At 37.9% G+C, this 13,686-nt stretch overlaps 1 protein-coding gene across 9 annotated transcripts in view; it reads right to left on the bottom strand.

Moving 5' to 3' along the window:
* Positions 1-1,871: 1,871 nt before the first annotated feature.
* Positions 1,872-13,686, bottom strand: part of LOC106871826 (uncharacterized) — a 128,348-nt gene continuing 116,533 nt past the window's right edge. For all 9 annotated transcript variants that reach the window (XM_089350757.1, XM_089350753.1, XM_089350758.1 and 6 more), the window contains 5 exons: positions 10,287-10,412; positions 8,448-8,609; positions 7,812-7,937; positions 6,365-6,475; positions 1,872-2,670 (listed from right to left, as the gene is read on the bottom strand). In XM_089350757.1, coding sequence (XP_089206883.1) covers positions 2,647-2,670; positions 6,365-6,475; positions 7,812-7,937; positions 8,448-8,609; positions 10,287-10,412 — 549 coding nt within the window. In that variant the 3' untranslated portion in view covers positions 1,872-2,646. The remainder of the gene's footprint in view (positions 2,671-6,364; positions 6,476-7,811; positions 7,938-8,447; positions 8,610-10,286; positions 10,413-13,686) is intronic.

Below are 13,686 nucleotides of genomic sequence, written 5' to 3'. Positions count from 1 at the left end.
TAACCCAACCCCACAGGCTCCTTTGACATAGAGATGGGAGCCTGCGACAGCGCTGACATATGCAACCATATCAGGTTGTATATCCTAGATATCCTAAGGAAAAAGCTCCCCTCTGTCCTCTACAGAGATGACACCCTGGCTATCTCTAGGGGAGCAAGTGGCCATACACTAGACAGGGTTAGGAAAGACTTAATTAGTGTGCTTGCTTCCATGGGATTGAAGATCACAATAGAGACCAACCTCACAACAGCGGATTTCATAGACATCACGCTTGGGTATTGGTACTTACAGGCCCTACAGCAAACCAAATGAGAAGCTAACATATATCAACACAACCTCCTGTCACCCACCCATCATGTTCAAGAACCTGGTGAAGGGTGTTAGTAAGAGGATTTCAAACCTTTCTTCTAACCAAGAGGCCTTCAACACAATGGCCCTCTACTATAACGAGGCCCTAGCTGCCAGTGGATTTAGGGACAGCATTTCCTATATGGCACAACCCAACAGTCATAGAAGGAAGTGCCACAGAAATAGTTTGGTTTTCTCTCACCTTCTCTCTTAACACAATAACGCCCTTAAATTAAAAAAACATTTCACTAGCTCCAATAGGTACAGGCACAACGTTAGTGTCTCGTTTTGCTGTGCCCCCAATATTTAATTTAATTAGTGTAAGGTGAATTTGAAGTTTTACAGCTGTTTCTGGGTTGGTTAGCATATCCATGTACTGGGTATTCCGTCATCAGAGACAAGGAATTTTAGACAGGGAAAATATACAGTTTACAAAGAATAAAATTCACAGTTTATAAAGAATAAAATTCACAGTTTATAAAGAATAAAATAGAAGAATAAAGAGTAATAGTTAGAAGAATATAGGCAGGAGAATAATCCTCTGAAAAAAGATGAGTTGTGAACATTATTCTCCTGCCTGTATTCTTCTAACTACTTTTACTCTTTATTCTTCTATTTTATTCCTTATAAACTGTGAATTTTGTTCCTTGTAAACTGTAAATTTTCCCCATCTAAAATATCTTGTCTCTGATGACGGAATACCCAGTGCATGGATATGCTAACCAACTACTTGGGTTATCCCAGAAACTGCTGTAGACTTCAAATTCACCTGTCCTCTTTGGCCTCTACAGAGATGATACTTTGGCCATCTCAAGGGGAGCAAGCAGCCATACACTAGACAGACTTAAGAAAGTCTTAATCAATGCGCTTGCTTCCATGGGATTGAAGATCACCATAGAGGCCAACTTTTCATATGCTTGACAATATTACTGAGTCCTCTCTAACTTACATCGTCTTTGTTCATGAATCACTTTAGAGAACATACTAAGTTCATTTTATCATGGCTCCAAGACTAGAAAGGTTGCATTGTCTTATGCAATACTTAAAGAGTCCCTTCAACTCTCTTTTTCTTTGTGTGTATTGGTAAAGTTTAGCAGTGTAGGTTACAATCTTTTTATGTTCTGGGTATATCCAGGTCAATTTTTGCCTTTTTCTTTCTTTGGGTTAATAAAATAAGTACCAGGCAAAATACTGAAACTATGGAAGGTGTTGTTGCACCACCTGGCTGCAGATCAATGAATGAAAGAAGTAAAAGAACTCAACAGTAACATGCTTTTTACAAATGCCCATAACATTCAAACAGCTTGTTTTTGAGACAATACCATAAACCTCTCTAATAATAAGTATTAGCCACAATGTAGATATACAACTGTTTCTGAAATAATTCATTTGCAATTTAAGAACAGGATATCATAGCTGTAAATATAAATGATCTACATTGTTTATAGAAACAGAATTAAAACCATGTGGTTGATTTAAAAAGATAAAAAGAACAAACAACAATATAACAATAACAAAGCAAGTTTCATAAAATAGTTGTTTAATTCAGATTACTCCTCAATTTAGGACAGATAATATTTTTCCCAACGGTCATCAGCTTACTGAATTTTATATTGTTTAAATATATTCGTAACAAGATGAAGTTATCCTTTGAATAAATTATATTTCCTAAAAGCTTTCTTCCATAGTAAATCATGGTAAATAAGTTCAACAGATATATATATATATATATAAGTAGATAGATAGATATATATAACATGTGTGTATCATGAATATGTGCATTTGTGTATGTCCATTAATTAAACAAAAGATACAAGTGTAGCCAATTGAATTAATGCAGTACACATAAGTTTTACCTCACCTTGAGAGGTAAGGCAAGAAAACTTGAATTCAGAACTAGAGGCACTGAACTAACAAATAAAACAAATAGCCAGGGTCCCTTAAGTGAATGTCAATTCACACACTCCCCTTCTATCTCTCTCTCTCTCTCTCTCTCCACACATACACACCCTCTATCAGGAAAAAAAATAATTACATATATATACACTGGCATTTCCCAAAATGTACGACAATCTTTATCCTGTATTTTTCATTTCATACCAAATGGCAACATATTATTTAACCACTGATTTTATACATGTACAGCATTTTGTTTGCTCTAAATAGCAAGATTTGTAAAATGTGGATCACATATTCTCATATGTTGGTTGGTTAATCCATATGTATGGCATCATGCCAATCAACTGCTGAACAGACATCTTATGTAAATAATTTTCGTGAAGAGTAATCCTGTTCTAGTCATTTAGCCAGAAGATGATCAATCTGAAACACAAAATAGAAACAGAGATTAGTAAATAACTAACCTCAAAACCTCTTAAAACAAAAAACATCATCCGTAAATTTTATGGCAATAGTATAGCAAGTTGTTGGATTGGTAAGCTTTCAGTTTGGTAGTTTTAACTAATTATTGCTTCCAGTCTCTCCTGTGTTCAAGTTGCATTAAAATTAGCATAAAAAAACATGATTTCCTTTTTAAAGATGGCAAGCTAATCTTCTGAGGGAGTTATAAACAGGTTGAACATATAGGCACAGGTGTGGCTGTGTGGTAAGAAATTGGCTTCTCATGAGGAATTCTGGAAGGAGCTTTGTGAGACCACTACTGAGACGTTTCCAAAAAAGAAAAGCCATTGGTAAACAGATTATAGAAGCGACTCCATCTAAGAATATCTGAAGAAGGAATTGTATTCTGAAATATCATCGGACTATAGATAACTAAATTACAACAGATATATAGTCCATTGTTGTACCATTCAAAACTTTTTATTCTTAACAAGCAATACACAATGCTTCAAGCAAACTACAATACTCTCCTATATATACATAACACACACACACACACACATATATATATATATATATATATAACATATATGTTATATATACAATATATATATATACATAACATATATATATATATATATATATATATATATATATATATATATATATATAACATATGTTATATATACAATATATACATAACATATATATATATATATATAATATATATATAACATACATATGTTATATCATCATCATTGTCATTGTTTAACGTCCGCCTTCTATGCTAGCATGGGTTGGACAATTTGACTGAGGACTGGTGAACCAGATGGCTACACCAGGCTCCAAGCTGATTTGACAGAGTTTCTACAGCTGGATGCCCTTCCTAACGCCAACCACTCTGAGAGTGTAGTGGGTGCTTTTACATGCCACCGGCACAAAGGCCAGTCAGGCACACACCAGCACTGACCAATTCCCAGCCTCACATTTTTACACCTACACACACGTCAAGATCACCAGCCCTCTTCCACAAGCACATACAAACTCTCTTATACACATGCACACGCACCTTCGTTTTGGGATCACCACTACTTTACTATCTCCCCTTCTTCCAAGCTCTCCTGTGTGACCCTTCTGTCTGGCATTCGCCATGATAAATCACTAGCCACTACACATTCTTTTTTCCTCTCTTTGTTTCCTTCTGTGTTCCTTTCTGTGGAAGAGCGTAGGCTCGAAACGTTAGAGACTTTTTCACTTCTCGAGCGTTATACTAACACATCTGTTTGTTGTCTACACCACCTGTCTTCGTCTTTTGTTTTATTTGTAAATTCTCCCTATATATATATATATATATATATATATATACAGGCGCGGGAGTGGCTGTGTGGTAAGTAGCTTGCTTACCAACCACATGGTTCCGGGTTCAGTCCCACTGCGTGGCACCTTGGGCAAGTGTCTTCTACTATAGCCTCAGGCCGACCAAAGCCTTGTGAGTGGATTTGGTAGATGGAAACTGAAACAATCAGTGTTGGTGTGTTTATGTCACTCTACTTTAGTGGTTCATGAAAAGAGACTGGTAGAATAAGTATTAGACTTAAAAATATAAGTACTAGGGTCGATCCATTTCACTAAAATTCTTCAAGGTGGTGCCCGAGCTTGGCTGCAGTCTGATAAGTGAAACAAGTAAAAAGCTGAAGATATCTAGGTATGTGAATACTGAATACATTATACTGCATCCACAATCCTCACCTATGCATATTTCTTAAAGCTGGCATCATCAATGTGATGTTACTTTAAGCTGGAGGAGTAAGTTCAATTAGTTTGTTGGCTGGTCTCAACATTTTAAATATTAGGTTGTCACTGATTCAACCACTATACAAGATATGGTGTTAAACTAAGAATCATCATCATCATCATCATCGTTTAACGTCCGCTTTCCATGCTAGCATGGGTTGGACGATTTGACTGAGGACTGGTGAAACCGGATGGCAACACCAGGCTCCAATCTAATTTGGCAGAGTTTCTACAGCTGGATGCCCTTCCTAACGCCAACCACTCAGAGAGTGTAGTGAGTGCTTTTACGTGTCACCCGCACGAAAACGGCCACGCTCGGAATGGTGTCTTTTATGTGCCACCCGCACAAGCCAGTCCAGGGGCACTGGTAACGATCTCACTCGAAAATCCTACGGGAGCCAGTCAGGCGGTACTGGCAACGGCCACGCTCAAAATGGTGCATCTCATGTGCCACCCGCACAAGAGCCAGTCCAGGGGCACTGGCAACGATCTTACTTGGCTTGCCGGGTCTTCTCACGCACAGCACATTTCCAAAAGTCTCGGTCAGTAGTCATCGCCTCGGTGAGGCCCAATGTACGAAGGTCTTGCCTCACCACCTCAGCCCAGGTTTTCCTGGGCCTACCTCTTCCACGGGTTCCTTCAACTGTTAGGGTGTGGCAGCTATCCTCATCCATTCTCACCACATGTCCATACCAGCGCAATCGTCTCTCTTGCACACCACAACTGATGCTTCTAATGTTCAGCTTTTCTCTCAAGATACTTACACTCTGACGGGTATTCACATTGACATTATACATCCAACGGAGCATACTGGCTTCATTCCTTGCGAGCTTACGTATGTCCTCAGTAGTTACAGCCCATGTTTCACTGCCATGTAGCATGGCTGTTCGTACGCATGCATCATACAGTCTGCCTTTTACTCTGAGTGAGAGTCCCTTTGTCACCAGCAGGGGTAAGAGCTCTCTAAACTTTGCCCAGGCTATTCTTATTCTAGCAGCTACACTTTCAGCGCACCCACCCCCACTACTAACTTGGTCGCCCAGATAGCGGAAGCTATCGACTACCTCTAGTTTTTCACCCTGGAATGAGATAGAAGTTGTTTCCTGTTTGTTTACAGTCTTTATTGCACCTGAACATCTGCCACAAACAAAAACTAACTTGCTAGTTAACCTGCCTTTGATGTTGCTGCACCTCTTATGTGTCCATAGCTTGCACCAGGTACATCTTATAGAGTTACTACCTACTCCTTTTCTACATACTGAGCAGGGCCATCTACCTGAAGGGGTTTGTGTTTTATCTACCTTCCTACTTATTAGGATTTTGGTTTTAGCTAGGTTGACTCTAAAGTTAATCGCAGAAATTAATAAAATATTTGAGAGATGGAGGACTATTATTTATAAAGCAAATATTACAGGTTTACAAGCTACAGGGGTCACTCAATTTGCTAGAAATAGCAGCCAAATCTCTCTCAAATTTCACCATACTATTTTGAGAAAGGGAGGGACTCATTAGATAATATAGTCCAATATACACATTGCCTGATAAAGGTACAGGATGGTTATAGCTGAAATGCAATTGGTCACAGGCCCACTTTGATGTTAAATGACAATAATATTTCACAAGGTTTGAGGCAGCCAGCTGACAGAATTGTTAGATTACTGGGCAAACTGCTTAGCAGCTTTTCATCCATCTCTATGTTCTGAGTTCAAATTCTGCCATGGTTGACTTTGCTTTTCATCCTTTCAGGGTCGATAAAATAAGTACCAGTTGCACACTAGGGTTGATTTGACTTGGACCCTCTCTCAAAACTGCTGCCCAAAATTTGAAACTAATATTTCACAGGTTTTTAAAAATATTTTTCTTATATGTGAAGTATTCTTACTTGGTCCTTGTACATCTTTTTAATATCTTGCAAATCCATGCGCAGTTCTTCAGCTTCTTCAACTTTTTCACCATACATTTGTAAAAGAGCGTTATATCGCTGATACAATTCCTGTTAAAAACAAAATTTATAAGATGAACAACATAATCGGTCAACACCAACAGAAACCTATTCACCACTGACAAGAACACCATCCAGCAAACCAAAATACTCTGCATTCCAACTGATTATTGAAACAACTTTTGAACTATTTTGAATCCTTTTTAAACTTGTGTTGGCACTCCGTCACTTACGACGTTGAGGGTTCCAGTTGATCCGATCAATGGAACAGCCTGCTTGTGAAATTAACGTGAAAGTGGCCAAGCACTCCATACACGTGTGCCCTTAACGTAGTTCTCGGGGATATTCAGCGTGACACAGTGTGACAAGGCTGACCCTTTGAATTACATGCACAACAGAAACAGGAAGTAAGAGTGAGAGAAAGTTGTAGTGAAAGAGTACAGCAGGGTTCGCCACCATCCCCTGCCGGAGCCTCGTGGAGCTTTATGTGTTTTCGCTCAATAAACACTCACAACGCCCGGTCTGGGAATCGAAACTGCGATACTACGACCGTGAATCCGCTGCCCTAACCACTGGGCCATTGCGCCTCCACCCTTTTTAAACATAGATGCAGGAATGGGTGCATGGGTTCAGAAGCTCGCTTGCCAACTATGTGGTTTCAGGTTCTGTCCCACAGCATGAAACCTTAGGCAAGTGTTTTCTACTATGGCCCTTGGCCAACAAATGCCTTGGTGGACAGGAACTGTGTGAAAACCCATTGTGTGTGTTTATGTATTTTTGTGTTTGTATTTTGCCCAACACTGTTTGACAACTAATGTTGGTTTGTTTATGTCCTTGTAAATCAGCAGTTTGGCACAGAGCAAAAGAATAAGTAGCAGACTTAAAAAATATAAGTACTGGGGTCAATTAGTTTCAAACCTTCAAAGCAGTGCTCCAGCATTGCCACAATTCAATGATTGAGAAGAGTAAAAGATAAAACAGTATTCATTATTATCAGCAAATCATTACAAGAGATACATTCATTTTATCATCATCATCATCATCATCATTATCATCTAGCATCCATTCTCCATGCTGGTATGAGTGGGATGGCTTGATAGGAATTGGCTAGCTCAAGGGTTGCCTGGGCTCCATTTGTCCAGTTTGGCATAATTTCTATAGCTGGATGCCCTTCCTAATGACAACCAGTTTACAGAGCATATTGGGTGCTTTAATGTGAAACCAGCATGGGTGCTTTTATATGGCACCAGCAAAGGTACTTCTACATGGCACCAGCACCCATGAGCTTGCAAGATAAAAGTTGCTAACCTAGTGATAAACATTATATTTTACATAACTACCATTTACTTAAGCATGCTGGATGGAAAAAGATAACTTTTGTACTTACAGAATGCTTTTCTTTGATCTCTGGAAGTTCTGTTACCTGTTCTTGAAGATTATCATTTAAGTTTGAAAGATTAACCAATTCTCTAGCCATAGATTCTCTGGTCCTTTCAAGTTGACTAATATCATCCTATAATGAAAAATAAAAGTAAGTACTGCAACATTCAGCAAATAACTTTTATTGTAGTACAACTGTTGTATACAGATTCATAGCATAATTACTGATTCCTATCACAGGTCAAAACCATCAAATTTTGGGATTGGAACACAATCATTTACACTGACTCTAAAATTTTTGACAAATATCAACTTTATATGGTCTGGCATTCTGTCAGTTATGATGATGAGTGTTCCAGTTGATTTGATCAATAGAACAACCTACTCATGAAATCAATGTGCAAGTGGCTGAGCACTCCACAGACACACATATCCTTAATGTAGTTCTCAGGGAGATTCAGCATGACACAGAAATTCCAAACTTTCAAAATACAGACCTTGATGTTAATTGTTTTTCATAAATGTTAACAAATAATTCTGGCAAAGTTTGATTAAATTACATAGTCCATGGAAATTAGAGTTACTTTGTGAAACAGCCAAAATCAATCAAGAAACACTTAAAAAAAGAACCAGAAATAATTACTTGTAGCTGAGTTATTTCTCCTTCTTTCTGTTTCAGTTGCGACTGTAAATTCTCAAGTAAATTAGCAGCTCCACCTCCTCCTTGACGTAAATGTTCATAGAGGCTAGATTTACTTCCACTAGCTGATGTGCTTACAAACAATAAGCTTTTGTCTAGATCATCCTGAAAAGAAAGCATTCAGTTAATTACTGTATAAATGTTCAAATAATATATTTATCAAGACATTGATGGGACCCTACATGGTCAGTTAGTCTGTTAGAAATAGCAATCCAATCATCCTCAGATCATACTACTGTCTTCAAAAAGTAGATGTATATTGGATGAGGTGGCTCATAAAGGATTCCTCAAACCAAAAGGTACACCCCATGCAATATTAGTGAAATTTTTTTCCACCCCAACACTTCATTAATGAAAAAACAAAATAGAATTACAGTAAGTGACCTGATCTGAGATCGTGTGCTGAAACAAAAACAATTGCAGCATGGAAGGTGCTTATAAGCCATTTAAAAGCAACACAAAAACCGTTATATTCACTTCAACATTTAAATTTAATTTGTCAAAATATTTTCGTTGCTTTGAGACCACAACCTGTTCACTAGCAAAATTCTGTGTTGCACGGAATTTTGTCAGTGAATAGGCCGCGGTCTCAAAGTGACAAAAATATTTTGACAAATTAAATTTAAATGTTGAAATGAATCTAATGGTTTTTGTGTGTTTTTAAATGGCTTATAAACACCTTCCACACTGCAAAATAGAGTTAGCATCTATCTAATTCTTCTTTCTTTACTATAGAGTTAGGCATGTTTAAAAAGCTTAAAGCCATCTTAATTTTATTGACCCTTTAAAAGTGAAATTAAATTTCATGGATATTCCAGTAATGATATTAAAAATTTACCAAAAGATTGATTTGGTATTTCTACAAGTCACATGCCCCTCAATAAATTTGACATATCTCACTAAAAAAAAAGTTTCAAATATGACATTCCTCAACAAAAAATAGACTGGTATATAAACTGCATTTCACAGTTAAGAATAACAAGATTTTGCATGGATGTATCTGATGTCCACAGTAAAAGAGTTACTCAAAGCAACCCTCACAGTACCCATGAGAAATACTGGTTTGGGGAAAAGATACAATAGGATGGAACATCTTTGGTCATATTGTACATCAGCTTGACCAAGATGGATCTTGAGTTAAACAACAGCAACAACAAAACTATTTCTTAAGAAAAACTAAGAGATACTGAAACCTTCAGAACTAGCAAAATATTGACATTATTTTGTAATCTAGATCCTAAAGTTTAGTGATAGTAGTAACTGTAGAACCTAATCTCTGGCATGTCATTTAATTTTTTAGAAAATAATTAAAAAGTCATTAGAGTAAGATTATTAACAAAATATTATACAGATGTATTCATAATGTTATCTAAATTTTAAATATATTTGTATTTATAGAGATCACAGTGACAGAGTTGTAAGAACATCCAATAGAATACCTAGTTGTATATGTTCTGAGTTCTGACACTGTATTCTGAGATCAAACCCTACCTTTCCTCCTTTCAAGGTTGATTAAAAAAAACCCACAAATTTTGAATTTATCCACAGATGATATGAACAGTAGTGACATCTAACTTCAAATCTCAGTATTTGAATATTTCAGTTAAATATATATATCATCATCATCATCATCATCATCGTTTAACGATTTGACTGAGGACTGGTGAAACCGGATGGCAACACCAGGCTCCAATCTAATTTGGCAGAGTTTCTACAGCTGGATGCCCTTCCTAACGCCAACCACTCAGAGAGTTAAAAGATAACAGAAGAGGGAAGCATTACCTGTGATAGGCCACTGGCCGATAACGAATTGGTCATTGACATTGATGTGGCTTCTATAGGGTTATTAGGACTAGTTCGATTGGATGATATAGGTGAAGGGCTTCCCCGACTGTAGAAGTTTTTCTCCTGAAATCAAAACACATATGCTATTCACAGTGGTTCAAGGAACTGGTATACATAGTGGAAAAAATTTGTTTTAGTAAAATTTATGAGAATGACTGAAGGGAGAGAAATGATAGAAACAAGAAACATGTGAAGGTCCTGATTACAATTCGTATTCTGATCACAAAAATATTCAGTTAACATGTATGTATATTTAAGTACAAGAGGCAAATAGTTGTGAGACTAAGGTAATGCATTGAGGTTTAAACCTTACTATTGTAGCCTTCATATTGCTCCAGTTGTCAGACTGATAGGTGCCACTCTCTACTTCACATTTGAAAGATTAGCACCAGGCAAAGCTTCCAGCTGTAAAACTATTTGCTTAAAAAAAACTCAAAAAACCCCAAAACACACACTCACAAACTTTCAGACCAAATCATATTTGTACGTGTGTGTAGGTGTGTGGCAAGAAGTTTGCTTCCAAACCACATGATTTCAGGTTCAGTCACACTGCATGGTACCCTGAGCTGACCAAAGTTGTGTGTGTTACTGCCTTCCTGCCTTGATGTCACATGATAGTTATTATAAGTGAGTGTCATCATCTTGCAAAGTGGTGCCCTTCGCTTCTAATCTTCCAAGACGTGTAGTCAAGGGGAAATATTACCTTACTTGGAAACAAGTGATAGTTGGCAACTGAAAGGGCATCTGGTCATAGAAAATCCACCTCAACAAATTTCATCCAACCCAGGCAAGCATGGAAAAATGGACATTAAATACCAATGATAATTAAATAAATACTAATACACATATTTTTTTAATGGCCACATTTCCATAGTCAAACAAAATTCGTCGAAGCAGATTTTCTAGAGCTGCATACTTTTCAACTCTTGTCAACCTCATCTGTTTCCTTTGAACATGACCAACACAATAATCAGGCATGTTTTCATGGAAGTGTGCAAACAGATACTGCCTGTATAGGCGTGACATTCATTTACAATCAGTATGCAATATCAAGGCAAGAAGATATGAATACACACACATGTATACATAATGGGCTTCTTTTCTGTTTCCATCTACCAAATCCACTCACAAGTCTTTAGTCAACTCAGGCCTAAAGTAGGTCTTATAAAGATATAATAGCCTATGGCCAACTGAAGTCTTGAGAGTGCATTTGGTAGATTGGAAACTGAAAGAAGCCCATGGTGTGTTTGTGTGTTCATATCTCCTTGCCTTGATATTGCATACTAACTGTAAGTAAATATGACTGCCATACAAGTGGTGTCTATTTGCAATTTTTTGTGAAATTATTTCTGACTATTGTGCTGATCACGTTTGAAGTACTAAAGGAAGTGTGTGTGTGCATGTGTGTGTAAAGACCTTGAAGAGAGAAGGCATGTCATTGATGATGTGAAGAGCAACAAAAGGACTTTGACAAACAAACAACTGATTATATGTCAGTCCCTACAAAAAACTCTTTCTCATCCTTTACACAAGAATTACTTAAAAAACCATATATTGGGGATCTTCAAAAAATAAATTCTCCCAATATGTTTCTTAACTAACACTAAAATAAGAAACACTTAAAGACATTCCATTACTAATATCAACTCCCTACAGCTACAAGCTTTCTGTAGCTTCTGATTCCAAATAGTGTAAACCTTTAATTCAATTATTAAAATCTCTAAGTAGAGTAAATTGAAATGGATCAAAACAGTTTGATTCAAATTTGTTGGTACTCTTGAGTTTCAAGCGTGATGCTAATCTTTAGCCATTTGGAATTTGAATGACAGAAGTTGATTGTTATTACTGTAAAGTGGGCTGCGATTGCTCAAGAAAGGTCACTCAGCGTCGTAGTTTGATGTTGGTATATTGGTAACAGTTAGTTGGAAAATACAGCATGGTGAACAGGAAATCGACTGTGGTAGACAGGAAATTGACCACATGGTGGATAGGAAATCGGTCGGGTTATTGGAGGGGAAGTAGGAAGGGGTGGTGTGTGCAATTATATAGTTGTATATGTGGGTGTGTAGATGCACTCATATGGTTTTGTGTGTATGTCTGTATTGATGCAAGCATGCGCATCTGTACATAGGAGCGCATGCCCACACACATATATGAACAAACATGCGTGCATGCACACACACAGATACAAGTGCATACACACATGTGTATTAATTTCTATATACATATGCATATACGCATGCATACCAGTTTGCGCACATATGCATGCATGAATATACATGTGCATAACAAAAGTTGGGGATTGGTATGCGATGGGAATTGGTAAGCATTGGGGTTTGTTAATTGGTGGTCCTGTTCATGGGGGTTGGTTGATGGTGGTGCAGGTGGTGCAGAGTAGCAGCTGGTACTAAGGTGGTATATCCAGGTTGTCGGCAGTTAGTGGCTTGAAATTTGCCTCTGGTGACAGCAATAAGATAAATTGTATTTCTTGTTGATGGATGCTGCTGATTGTTGGAGGATATGCAGTTTTTTATGGAGGCAGAGCTGGCAGTTGGGGGTGCGGAGTGAATATGGTGACGCTCTGTTGACAACAGTCCACTTGATGCTGGGTGTTTCATCTCAGAGGTCATGGTGTCTCCAGAGACAAGGAAGTAGAGTTCTCTCTGTCCCTAGATTTGAACAAGTGCATATGCTAGAAGTGTCTTCCTTTGAAGTCATTAGCTGTCATACCTGTATAGTTCCTTGTAATGCCATCAGATGGTGTAAGGGTGGCTCTGTATAATACGGCCCTTCAGATGCAGGATCCTTCTAGAGGGGACATGGTGCAGTTTTAGCAGTTGCAGGTTGGGGTTGAAGCAGGTGCATTTTTATGTTTGTTGATGCATGCGATGTTAGATACGATGTTGTCTAAGGAGTAGCTCACTTTGACATTATGGGGGTTGAAGAGTTTGTAATACTTGTGGCCTCTGGGGAAGTGTTTCTTAATTAACAACAGGAAGCTCCCTAGCTACGTTGGTGAAAGCTTCTAGGTTGAAAGGGATGTTATACCATATAATTTTCTTTTACTTAATCCTTTTGGGGTGAGGAGAGAGTGTTTGGGGGTTGTCCACATATGTGAGCTTCTCAGTAAACCCGCTCTAAGGCAAAGCATCGTTGTGTGAGGGGTGGGGTGCAACCCTGATAAAGATCTCTCTATTGGCCGAGAGATTAGATAGTTGTTTGCTAATGCCTGAAACCATGTTTCTAATTACAGTGGGGCTATGGTTTGAGCTCTTGTGGATGTATACTGTTTCCTCATACTCAGGTCTAAGATAACGTCCAAGAAATCGACTGTAGT

The sequence above is a fragment of the Octopus bimaculoides genome, chromosome 4 (assembly GCF_046866305.1).
Source record: "Octopus bimaculoides isolate indiv1 chromosome 4, ASM4686630v1, whole genome shotgun sequence".
In the NCBI taxonomy this organism is placed as follows: Eukaryota; Metazoa; Mollusca; class Cephalopoda; order Octopoda; family Octopodidae; genus Octopus; species Octopus bimaculoides.
Note: the sequence above shows the minus strand (reverse complement) of the source record. Positions and strands in the feature narration are given on the sequence as shown.